Raw genomic sequence first — 13617 nt, 5'->3', positions numbered from 1 at the left:
TAAATACACATTAACGACCATAATTTAACATTTATTCATAGCTTTCTTTAGTGTTTAATGTACACATTCAGTAACAAATTCTAATGAGCACATAGTTGCATTTGAATAATTTCAATTCCTCCCGTTCTAGGTAATATGCATACATTAATACAGAGATGAGAAATGGCTAGCGGGACGGCACAGGGGCAAGGGAAGTACATACTGGTCTTTATTGTTCGCTGTCACGTGTTGCTATATGGTCTTGATATGTGACGTTTTCCACCAATAAGCGTGTTTGTCTTCGTGATTGTATTAGGACTACTAGAAATAGTTGTAGGAAATAATGTGAAAATATCCAATCGGACCCGTATTCATTTTTTTAGCCATTTTTCACCTTTGTAATAGTGTAATCTGATATAATTCAGAATAATTTAGAAGAGAGGTGTTTTGTTATATTTGTCACGCGATAGTAATAATCAAATCCATGTTGTTCATCAAAGTTTCTATTTCACGGAACATATAGGAATCTTGTGACAGAATTTTTACTTTTGTATATTTACTTAACTTAAAAGTGACAATTACAATATAGTACAAAAAACATGGTTTTTACAATGTTGCCTTTCTATCTTTTTTTCTTGATGACAGTGTTTGTTAATGCAATATAAAACCATGATAAAATCGAACAAACGAAGTGACAATTTACATACATACATATGTGGCCTTACATAGTATACCTAACAGAACAGAATATATCTTCGTGTTTAGAAATTTTTACTCTTTTGATGATTATAGATATCGCCTTTTTTAGAATATAATATGTCATACTAAATTTCACACGATTACTTAGATTGCAATTTTTGAAAAAAATTTGTTCATATATTAATAGAAATTCAAATGATAGATAATATATCAGCAATATATTGACGTAATTCCTACAAGCAATAACTATTCACTAATTTCTTCTTTAAGTGTTCAAAAAGAAAGTATCACAATATAATAATACTTTTTGATTTACATACATTAGTCATTCAATTTAAATACAAGTAAAAATAAAAGTTACAAATAAATAAAATAAATAGAGATACGGATCTGAAATTAGTGAACAGCCTACGTAGATATATAAAATATAATTGTGGCTTTAAATTAATAATAAATAAGTACAGATTATCAGCACTTAAAAAAGTTGGATTAAGAACTGAATTTCCTGATGTATCAGAATAAAACTTTTGTTTAAAGGATTATAGGAGTGTAGCCATCTTTTGAGTCATTTTGTTTGAAATTTGACTCGAATTAACTTAAAACGACTGTATATACGTCAGAGCAGTCGTCTTGTCTTTCAACTCGCCAACACGTCATAATCTGTTGGGAGAAGAACACGGTTAGTAATAGTGTAATAATACTTTATTAACGTGTTACGCTTAACTAAGTGACGATTTGCGACTGTATTCAGCTACATACATAAGAAATTAGATTGGAACATGAATATATCTCTTCCAATCGCTGCTCTAATGTACTATTACTCGACACCGAGATTTCGTCACTTGGCTAAACTCACTGTGACATTTTAAAGTGTAAAAGTAAACAACGAAATTCGTAGTAGCAAACATTCTCACGCATTGTATCCGGGCTCAATAACCGGCATTTTGGCTAACTAACGATCAATTACATGTTATATGACACATACAAACACATTTTATGCATGTATAGTATACGTTTCGTGCGGTTTCTCGGAATTTTATATCGGACAGAGCATGCGAAACTCGACAAAATATATCGTTACAAATCTAGAATAAAATATTGATATCTATATATAGCGCGTTTTTAATACGTCTTCGTGAAAATAGACACTCTTTGATACGTAGAGAAAAATAAGTCGTTCTATTTGATTTGTATAGAATTGCTTTATACAACAATTGCCCGAAAAGTATAAACACCGAAAATATTTCAGGAACAAATATGTAACTGCATGTATATTTTAGGATATGAAATACATATCTAATGATCTCATTATCGTTTGTAAAATACTTTTTACATATGACATGATTTATACAGACATCCAAATAGCAAACTCGAAACCAGTTTCCGATTATATCGGTATGTGCTATCGGTAGCTTTAAACATTACATTATTTTACCCGTAAAATGTTATTCACTTACGCGCGAATATATTTGAGCAAACCTAAGATAAATTTGTCTATAATTTGAAACGGATACTAATTGCAAAAGCAACGATCAAACGTGTTGTATTAAAAGTCACAAATGACAGTTGTTTTGCACAATCTCGCTACTATCTTTTCCCTTTCTTATTTATAGAATGATGTTTATTTATTAAAAGTATATATAAAATATGGCAAAATAAAAATGTGACAGCACTAAAGTGTGCTTCAAGTGCACCAATCATCTTTGGACCGTACATTTGTTCAATTTGATTGGGATTTCTTTTGGGGAAGTAGATTGACTCTTCAGGGTGAGAGGAGATTGGGACATATTGGCATCGTCCGAAAAGGAAAAATCGGGTAACCTTAAACATACAGTACAATATGTATTTGATTTTTACAAAAATTCGTTTCTATGTCGAAAAAAATGTTATTTATAAAATATCTTTCAGAGGGAATCCCTCGAAATATAAATGAAAAAAAAGAAAAAATGAAATTTCTAGTCATACTTAGAAACAATCGTATGTATTCGTGAAATTTTTAATTTTATTTGTTATCAATGTTACGATCGAAAAATTTCACTGTTCAAATATATACTTAATTTTATTACGTTATGTTTGTTGTATATGTATACTTAGGTATGTGTGTGTATAATATAAAATCATAAACGTACTATGCAGGCGTACCGCCATGTGTCATATCGGTTTTTGTGTCTTTCTTTTATGCAACATAAATGTAGGGCATAGAGGTGAATAACAACGTTATAAACTTTCTTTAAATACTTTCACTGGTTAATACCTAGTACGGTTTTGAACGATAAACTAGCAATCCTAATATTGCATATGGGATGAAGGAGGACGTTAAAATACTGCAATGTTAGCTTACTGAGACATTCGATGCTGTAATAATAGCACTATGTAACTGTTTCTCGTGCTTAACACCTCGTGCAAGTTATATGGTAAAAGCACTGGCATTAGTCACTGACAGAGTAACAGTCCTTACAATTAAAATTGTTTTACAACCGCACTGTTGCCTGTACTTGTGTCACGACCTGTCTTATAGTTTCAATACAGGATACAGCGATATTTTTATTGATAATGGTAATAATGATAGCTTCTGAATATTCCGCCAGGTGAAATCCGCTACAGATGTTTTAAATCGTGGCGGATTTCTACAGTGTCTCTGAAAAAGATTAATTAAGCTTCAGCGGCCTGCACCGAAGTCAGTCACTGATGAGCAAGGAGCATACGATAACGTAAAATGCTAAAGAAATAGTTGAACTACGATTTATACAACAAGCGTTTAATATGGAAGGTAGCTGCGCAGAGGAAAAATATTCCTTTCGACTTTTTTAAGTTTTTAGAAATTAGAAATTAACAGATAATATTCTATAGCCTTTTCTTTGCAGAAGATAATGAATATGTGCTAGCTAAATACTGAACATTTATGATTAACTATATTTGTGGTTAATTGCAACAACGAAAAAAAGTTTCAGTATCTAAGTGATATTAAATTTTTGAAAGAAAAGTATTAAACGAAACTAAGAGAAATAAAGCAATGCTACATTTTAAGCACTTCTGCAAGAGAGATTAAAAAGCGACATGCATGTTAACGTATTCACTGAGTTGATGTTAATTTGCCTACTATTATATCTTTAAACTTACTATTTCTTGTATGCACTATTGCCTTTCTAAACAAATTCTAATACCATTAATTCCTATTAGTCTACGCATCCCTACATTATTTCTAAAACGCTTCCTTTTTTAAACAAAAGTGTTTCTACAATAAAATGAGAAATGCTAGATGGAATTGTTGATTTCATATCATACTTACTTATCTGGCAAAACACGTGGTTTGGCATAATCTCCTGGCCAGTCATAAAGATTTGGCAGTGGACTGTCATAGTTAGCATCGTACATCTTACTTACAATAAATTCGCGTTTGTCTTTTGGTTCTGGATACTCACTTGCCAGGCCAGCTGATAAATGAGATAAAATTTGAGATACATCGCTCAAAACCACATTTAGAAGTTTAATATCATTATTATATATCACATTATAACAGGGTGCTCAGATAAAGATGCTAGAAGATTTAGGAGCCACTTATACAAGCCAAAATACAACGGTAATTAAGGAAACAAAAAATCGAGACTTTTATTAATTAATGATATTTAAAACTCAACCAGCGAATAAATGTAACAATCAAAGTCTCGAACGTAATTCTTACATTCTTCATTTTTATCTTATTGTGGCTTCTAGAAGCACCTTCAATGTTCTACAATCTTTGTTCGGACACCTTGTATATATTGTTGTTGATTTGGAAAATTAAACTTAAATATACGTAGTCAAAGAACTTACTTTTAGCGTAAGCGTAGTCAGCAATTCGTACGGCGATATCAATTGAACATTCGCGAATAGTGCTTAACGGTGGGTAGAGACTGCCCACTTCGAGATCTTCGTCTTTCACGTGATCAGCAACAGCTTGAGCAGAGATCAGGAATAAATCTTCTGTAATGTGATGACATCCAGTCATGATGACGCCCAATGCGATTCCAGGAAAAATGTACGCGTTGTTTCCTTGTCCGGGTTTATATACTTTTCCGTTATAGTGCACTTCGCCAAACGGAGAACCCGACGAGAAAATGCATTTTCCCTGAGATACAAAAAGATATCGTATTTTTCTGCACGCTTCGAATAAAGTTTCATTAATACAAATAATTTCCATACATTTGTATGATCGTAAGCTTGTTGAGCCGTGCACTCTGCTTTGATAGTTGGATTACTCAATGCAAAGATCAAAGGTCTTTCATTGTTTTTGGCCATTTCTTTCAAGACTTCAGGAGTGAATGCTCCTGCTGCTGCTGAAGCACCTGTACCAACATTCCTACTTTAGATAGAGATGAAAGCATGTCGATAAATTAAGGGTTACGCACCAATTAGAACAGTTGGTTTCACTTCTTTTACAACTTCCAATAGTGATTTCATTACTTTGTGATCTTTCGCATACCAGATCTTATGACCTTCCAGGTTACCTTCTGGTCGATTTTTAACGAGCAATCCATCAATATCCATCATCCAAATATTATCACGAGCTTCCTGTTCGGTACAACCATCTGCTTCCATCGCTTTAACACAAAGGTCAGCTATTCCAATAGCTGCCTATATTAATTAGAAGAGATTTAAGAGCCAAAATAGGACTTGACTGTAAAAATAGTGATCTGTTTTTATGATATATAAAACTATTGCATACCTCACCGGCACCCAAAAATACGAATTTATTTTGGGACATAGATTTCTTGGTTATTCTTTTCGATGCTAAAATTCCAGCAACCGCAACTGCGGCAGTACCTTGTATATCATCGTTAAACGTACAATACTTGTCACGATATTTATCTAAGAAACGAAAGGCATTGTGATTTCCGAAGTCCTCGAACTGTAACAGTACACTAGTATGAAATATTTATTACATGTAACTGAATCGAAGGTAAAGAAACGGCATCGTTTGTAAGCGTACTTGAATGAGAACATTTTGGCCATATTTTTTCACGCAAGCAGCCATAAATTCATCGATCAATTCATCATATTCAGCGCCTTGACTTCTGGGTTTGTTAAGACCAATATAATGAGGATCGTCTCTCAGCTGTTCGTTATTTGTGCCGACGTCGATAGTGATTGGTAGGCATTGGTGCGGTTTTATGCCAGCCAGGGCGGTGTAAAGAGCTAATTTTCCTACCGGAATTCCCATCCCACAAGCGCCGAGATCACCGAGACCAAGAATTCTCTCTCCATCTGTTACGCAAATTGCACGAACCGCTTGCTCAGGCCTAAATATAATGTTACGTGTTAAATTATATTTGTGCAAATTAATGTAAATTACTGTGAATTAATCTATATTTTACAAGAAGAGGAAATATAATTTAAAATATGTTATTTTATAAAATTGATTTATGGTTTAAAAAATTCAGTGCGGATATGAAAGATTTTAATCTAATTTTTGCATGCTTTGTAAATCATAGAAACACGTTACAAGGTTTTGAGTGCTAATCTATCCAATAATTTATTCCATTAGCTCCCAAAAGAAAGTACATACTTATTCATATCTTCGAAATATACATTTCAAAGATAGGAATACATGAAACGTAAATACGTATATTTAATGTAAAAACAACGGTAATATAATTCAGGACTCAAAGCGCTAATTTGCACTTTTATGAAATACGAACCAGTTGTTTAAGATCTCGTAAATATGACCTTTATCATATATTGTGATAAATAATCCACGAGGTCTGCGGTAGATAACGCCGAACTTCTGACAGGCTAATCCGACGGTAGGAGTATATACGATTGGCATCATCTGCTCGATGTTTTCACTTAATAGACGAAAAAACAATCTCTCGTTTCTTTCCTACGAATTAACCGATTCATGAATCATCACTTCGAATTTGGCAATTATCGATATCTTATCCACTTCAGCGACTTCGAAGATTTTCGGATATGTCGTTAGAGCTATAATACTAGGCAACTTTTTCTTATACATGTAACCATCGATCGGCCTTAGTCAAAAGCTATCGATACCACTTTGTGAACTTTGTTTGTAACTGTACGTCCGTGACAGCATGTGAATCGGTACCAGCTGCCTCGTGGCCTAACCCAAATCTATATAAAGTGTAATCAAGAAATAAGAAATAGGTTTTGTTCAGGCGTCATTTTATCTGGTCGCCTTGAGGACGCCGCCTATCAAGCTGATGCATAGTTAACCAACGCATAGTTAAAACATAGATACCGACAGTTTTTTGCGAATATTTTGGAAATTAAGGCCAATCGGGAGTTACATGTATGGGTGTATAAATGGGGGAAATGTTGATCTCTTCAATGTATCCAAAAATTATCGAAATCGGCGAAATGGGTGAGATATCGATAATTACCTTGAATGTTATATGTTCTTAGAATTGAAAATAATTTCTTATTTTACCTGCAATTCCACGAGATAAAGATACCGATTTAAATCCTCGGTATACTTCATGACCGAGGCCTTGCACAGAGCCAATTGTTCTTCCTGAGTTTTGAATCTTGGTGGTTGCAAGCCGTGTATACCTAAGGATATTCTTTCTTGCAAAGTAAATGCCAATCCCTGAATAAGAATATCAGATCTTTGAATATCTGAAGAAGAGGTACACCTCTGTGATAAATATCTGTTTTCACAATGAGGGAACTTTATCATTTGATTGATGATAAAAAAAGATTATTTCTTTCTTCGGTTTTTCCTGAGACTGCCCTCTGTTCGTTAGATTTAAATTACAGTTTTAAACAAAGAATTAAAGTTTATGAAAAAAAAAACAAAATGTAAAGATATCTTATAAGACATGGCAGCTAATAGACATGAATTTGAAATACCTTATTAAGTCGAGGGTCCCTCAAATGGCCGATACCTTTCACCATATTGATAGGTATGACATCTCCAGACACTTCGTGGATTTCTCTGTATATCCTTTGAATATCTTTTGCAGCAGGATGTGTAGGTGGCAGCATTCGCGCCCATGATCCTGCACAATTTCTGCTGCTGGGCGATCTAGTAATCATCGTAAGTAAATAGTCATTTCATCTGCTTTTCTTTTTTTTTTGTGTAAATTATTTTTATAACTGCATACGATGTTGTAAATTTTCAAGTTCGATTTCCTTGGAAACTTCGAGCTCGTGACTTCACACAGAAAATTTGATATCTTCGACTTATTTCAGAATAAAGTTAGGGTAACCTTCTATCAATTGTCTATTCCTTGCCAGATGAGAATTAGTTAAACACGCGTGTATACACGTTTTCAAATTAATCTTCTCAAAAACAAAGCTTTCAGCACAACTTTTCTTTTACTCCTGACTATAGAATCTCTTATATTCCATCGATTTAATAATAATTAGTTATTACGTTGGTTGGTGTGCACGATTGTACGAAATATATGCAATGTTTTGTCAAAAAAGGATGATTTATAAGAGGGATAAGATAATTCTCTTTTAAGAGTTTTCTTATCTCTGAAATGATAACAAGCGCAAAAATAGTATAAAAGTTGAAGTTCCTCGTTTCTCGTAACGTAATTTAAGTAATTTCGGGAGAGGTAAATTTGCCAGAAATAGAAGCTTAATATTCTTCTGCGTTTAAATTGAGAACATTTCCTGTTTCGTTCATAACACCATGTTCTAAACATCGTATATTATTTGTTCCCTAGCTATTAGCAAAATTGTATTTGAAATTAAAACATCCGTTGGTTTACGAATCTTCAACACAAATGCTTGCCAATTAGTACGTTCAACTGAATGAATGAATCATTTACGTAACGTTCGATGCGTGAGAACGAGTTAAAGCTTACTTAGCTTTTCTAAAGACCGATTAACGTCACTCCGAAAATTTCTGTTCAATTTTATCATGATCGACGGCTTTTTCTTTTTAACGACAAACGCTTGTTGCAAAAGTAACTTGTTGAGGAAACGATAAAGTCTGGAAGGATTTTTAAAGGAAAACGTTTGAAACAAATCGAACGAAATAAACTGACAAATCACGACACAACAGACAGCCTTTTTGTGCAATTAAACTAGTATTATTAGTGTAATTTTACAATTTGTAAATTATCAATACCAGTTTTTCTATAGTGTAGTCAGAGCAAATATAATATGACGAGTATTTTATTTAAAAAATACGTATTTCTCCTGTTCAGTACGTGTTTGTTCTTTTTAGCAAAAAATTAATTTCATTTTAATTAATTCCCCATATGTTTTACGCTTATATCGTAATATTTTGCATCTGACACACAAAGACCTCGGCATTTTCAGTTAGCTCGGAACTGCTGCGTCGGAAACTTAATGTCAGGGATAGTATAGAAATCGATTTTAACGATTGACAGATATAACTATGATTATATTCGTATTCTTCTTTTACGTAATCGGACGAAAGAGCCGCAAGCGCGTACAATCGATTTGTAGTAAATCGAACTATCGACAGAGATCGAAAATGTCAAAGTGGAGAGTTCGTATCGATTAAGGACGCGTCGAAAGCATTGTAACCAGAGAAACCGAGCGGAATGTGGATAACACGATACCCTGTCATTTAATCGTATATTAGACTTAGAATAAATTCTGCATAAGTAGTAGTTTGACACGTTCACACATTCGTCACTGGCTATGGTCTTTCAGACACTTTCAAGCTAAGCTAACAAAGAGTTGCCTGAATAAAAATTGCAATATTACAAGTTGGTAAAAGACATTTTTTTAAACCGGAAATCGGAATTTGCTTTGTTAGTTTCGAATGTAAAGCAAATGAAGTAAATTATGTTCGTAGGTTGACAATATAATTTGTGATTTTTAAGGTCGAGTGATTATCTGACTATTCGGTAAATTTCATGGTCACTTGATACGAACAATAATTATGAAAAGTGACAATCAAGTGCATTTATCTGTTCGTTTGAATTCGACAAGATTTCTAAGTCATAGATAATAACTGGACATTGCACAATAAAACCTTATCGGTTTGATCTGGTTATAACTAAACTATGGAATTAAAGCACGTGACTGCAATTGATTATACATACTTCATGGGTCGAGGTAGGATGAAGACGTCTGTTTCTAGCAGCGCTACATTTCATACGACCAAATTTCCTAGTAGTAGGCGTGTGTAATAACACGGATACTTTCAAGTATATGTAACTAGGTGGGAAAAACGTTATTGCATTTCTGTAAAGAGAACGGGCCGATCTATAATTATTTCAATGGCACGTTGCCAAATTTAAAGAAATAAGTCTGAAAAATATGTTGGTGGAAACGTTTATGTCCTGGACGAAGATCTATTTCATAACGATTATCAGTCGTTTCAGAGAAGTCGATTGTTATATTTTATCGCTATTAAGATAATATTATCGGATCGTTATTGAGAATCATACTCTCCAGTTCCGGTAATTTACGGATTCAGAAGAAAAATATTTATTCGTTGTAAAACGTAGAAACGAGCGTCCATGGGATAATATTAGAAGATGCATCGGGATGAACAATTTTGCGTATCAAACTCTCTTTTCAATCGAATCGCAACTTCCTCCTGTACGCAACTCATTTGTATGATCAGCTTTGACCTATATCAGCTCTATCATATGCTAGCTTGGTCATTACGGTTTCCTCGGTATTAGCTGGGTGCAGCTACATGGCATAGCGTTGACGTCATTTTCTGCAAGCACGTGTGTTTGTAAAGACTATTTGTTATAAAACCAGGAACAATAAATATTTGCATATGTAAAATTACAATGTGTTCACTAGCTTTGCGAAATACCTGCATACACAGTTTACAATTTGAAAGTTAAACAATAAACACGGGATCATCTTCACAAATATTGCACGACATGGCTAGAGTCTGCGAAGATAGATTCAAGCATATTACATTTACGATTTAAAATTTACTTTGTAGTATATCTCTTTCGTGGAATACTTTTAGAAAGCACGTGATAGACAAAGCGTGAGTGAATAATATCACGATCGAGCGATGCTGAACGTGTCAAACCATCGATTAATTCTTTCCCTTTCTTCTACAAATAACATTCATAGTTAAGAAGATATCAGTCATACGATAAGGTATACAACCAATAATTTAAATAACTATGAAAAAGTTGGTAAGTTATCTTTTCACCGTTTTGTAGCCATTAATTGTTATATTATCTTAAAATATTTTGCTAATTTTAAAGAACTTGACATTTAAGTAAATTCTGTAAATTTTTCAGGACTGAACTACATCCCACGTACAGAACGATTGTTTACGCGCCTTACGTAAGTTGGCCGATTTAAAGTATTATGTAAAATACCAATATAACTTTATTGGTATGGAATGGCCATGGTCAATGAGTATACCGTAATTTCCAGAGATTAATCTGACGAGCAATCGCTTGCAATCGAAGCAAGAACATTTTTCTGCATGATTGGTTTTGTGATTGTTCCTTATTCACTGTTGGAGAGACGTTTAAAATATGAAGTCTGAAACTTTGAATATTGAAAGGTTAACGCATGTAATAACACGGATAAACAGAGGTAAATAAAATAGTTGTTAAATGGCGAGGAAGCTTGGAGGATAACCATTAGTATCTTTTTTATTTCAAAAATAACGTTGACAGATAAAAGTGTAGAAACTAAGAATTTAATCTTTATTGTTTCTAATTAAATTGAAGAACTTTTTAATAAAAATTCTTCGGTCTCAGTTACGTTAACATGTAATTTCATTTTTCTTCGAACGATTAATATTTGTCTATGAACGAGTAACACTAAAACGCAAATATTTAGTATTCAAATAAGAAACGACGACTTAGACAGCTGTTAATTCGTATTTATAGATTACCTTCCAAGTTTATACTAAACATCTATTTAAGCTCCCCTTTATCTCCATTAACCTTGTATTACTTGACGATGAAATTTTTTTTTATGGAAAAATAGCGTTAATCTAACGAAATAAAATACAAATTTAAGACAACCTTGTAAATATAAAAAGGAAATATTGTTAAGAATTTCAATACCATAATAAAAATCAAGATATAATAATAGTTTTATATTTTAACTTCTCCCTTCGTTCAATAACGTTAAATATTTTAAATATACAATTTTGTTGCATATATTTCATATAATATGCAACATGAAGTCACGAATCGTATATCACGCTTGCAAAACTGGTAGTCACCAAATATACACAATCAGGAATGCATTAAACTCATGTAAACATGTATATATATGTATAAGTTCTAGATGTCATAACAAAAGTATTGGGGATTGTTTTTTTAGAACGAAAATAGAAAGGAGAAAAACAATTTAAGCAATTCCTTTTTGTATACATTCACTACAAATGAATAATAATAGATACGTGTCGTTTTTGAAACACTTTACTAGGATGTAGCGAAGATCAATAAATATGGCTGGAAGAAGAATAAGAGAGGTCAAACGAAATGCAAAGACATTCAACTCAAAATTCGTCGACACTGTTTTCCACGAAGACATGATATTACATATTTCCAAGAACACCTCAAACAACGTCTAATATCGTTCGGTTATAAAAATAGATTAATGCAGAGTATGTATATGTTCGTTTGGGAAAAGATGAATACAACGAGCGAAATACGAATACCAGATATACATATGTATCTGGTAGCGTAGCTTGCTGCACGTGTTACGATCGATGGAAAACTTCGTTGAAACGATAGGTGCGCCAAAGGGAATCAAGCGAGCGAACTATTCCGTACAAATAAATGATCACTCATTCACAAATAAGATTTAAAGAATGACGATAAGGCAGGAGTAGAAAATTCCACCAGAAACGAAGCCCTATTTTCTCAAATTTTTCGACGAGTATCAATCAACACGTCCACGAGTCGATGTTCCGAGAGGAAGGAAAGACGAAACAGGATGCGATGATAGAGGGGATAAAATTACCGGCCCTTGCACACGTTGTACGATACCAGCGGAAATTAGATGCTATAGGATGAAGTACAGAGGAAACAAAGAGCGTGCGAAATGGGAAAATTTGCGAGTTTATCCGAACGTGAGCACGATACGATTTCGTTTGGCACTGTCCCACGAAACACACGGTAACCCCGTATCGATCGACGGATTCCCAGCGCGTTCCTATTTTCAGCACTGCATTGCGGCAGAAGCTAGGTTACGGCGGCCCTTCTCACGTATTTCGCTACTCTTTTCCGCCTCTCTCGGCGATCCGAATCGGTGCGCACGTGGGCTCCTTATCGTATACCGGTGTAGTAAGGTCGGGCTACGCGTTTAATCGAGATCCGTCGCTTCGTGTACGCGGTTTGTTGCAAAAATTTTTCATACTCACAATATAGACCTCTGCAGGACGAACATTTCGCTCCTCGCGTGCTTACAGCTGATCGCCTCCCACCCGACAGGATCACCGCGCGACTGCGCGTTTTCGGCTAATCGTGCTCTTGCTTGCTTACCAATGCTGACCCGCTTGCCCGCGCTCGCCGCCGCCGCCGCTCTGTCTACTCTCGCACAGCTTCTTCCCTTTCGACTTCAAGTTCGTCCATATAGCCGGTTACGCATACGCACGGCTGCTCCTTCACGCGATACACCGCACTGCACACGCGCGCGATTCACGGTACACAATCTGCTGTCTTTCTACACGTCGATCGCACACCTCTCTTCCTTGCCAACCTCTTCGCGTTTCCGTGTGCTCTGCGAACGCTAACTGTACTGTACGAGCAACTCAGTGTAAGTGAATCGATGTAAGAGCACGGATGTACCTCGTCTGTGGCGAGGGGCGATCAAACGTCACGAGAACACCCGAATTCTCCCGATCAGCGACTCTCACGTATTTGCTCCCTGATAGCATATCGCAAGAAGCGTCGCGACGCTCTGGCAATCGACCTAATTTCTTTCATATATCGAATTGATTAAGAATTTTCGAAGCGCATTTTCGAATGCGCAAGAAAGGAACTTTAGAGAACTGCAAGTGTTTTCCGT

General features: G+C 34.7%; 1 protein-coding gene across 4 annotated transcripts; it reads right to left on the bottom strand.

Moving 5' to 3' along the window:
- Window positions 1–10: 10 nt before the first annotated feature.
- Window positions 11–13344, bottom strand: LOC122575460 (NADP-dependent malic enzyme-like). Of its 4 annotated transcripts, none has more exons than XM_043744426.1 (11): window positions 12971–13344; window positions 7528–7702; window positions 7106–7264; window positions 6357–6538; window positions 5648–5957; window positions 5384–5566; window positions 5067–5292; window positions 4861–5003; window positions 4492–4786; window positions 3968–4112; window positions 11–1338 (listed from the first exon to the last, which is right to left on the bottom strand). In XM_043744426.1, exons 1-11 carry the CDS (start codon window positions 12994–12996, stop codon window positions 1332–1334), a joined length of 1851 nt encoding a protein of 616 aa, XP_043600361.1. In that variant the 5' UTR covers window positions 12997–13344; the 3' UTR covers window positions 11–1331. The 4 variants fall into 4 exon arrangements, with proteins under 4 accessions (XP_043600361.1, XP_043600359.1, XP_043600360.1 ...); XM_043744424.1 differs by having other exon boundaries at window positions 11–3316; window positions 12971–13343; XM_043744425.1 differs by lacking the exon at window positions 12971–13344 and adding an exon at window positions 9708–10333 and having other exon boundaries at window positions 11–3316.
- Window positions 13345–13617: the final 273 nt, after the last annotated feature.

This window comes from Bombus pyrosoma, linkage group LG15 (genome assembly GCF_014825855.1).
Source record: "Bombus pyrosoma isolate SC7728 linkage group LG15, ASM1482585v1, whole genome shotgun sequence".
NCBI classification, from domain to species: Eukaryota; Metazoa; Arthropoda; class Insecta; order Hymenoptera; family Apidae; genus Bombus; species Bombus pyrosoma.
The sequence above is the reverse complement of the archived record's forward strand: the minus strand, read 5'-3'. Positions and strand labels throughout refer to the sequence as shown.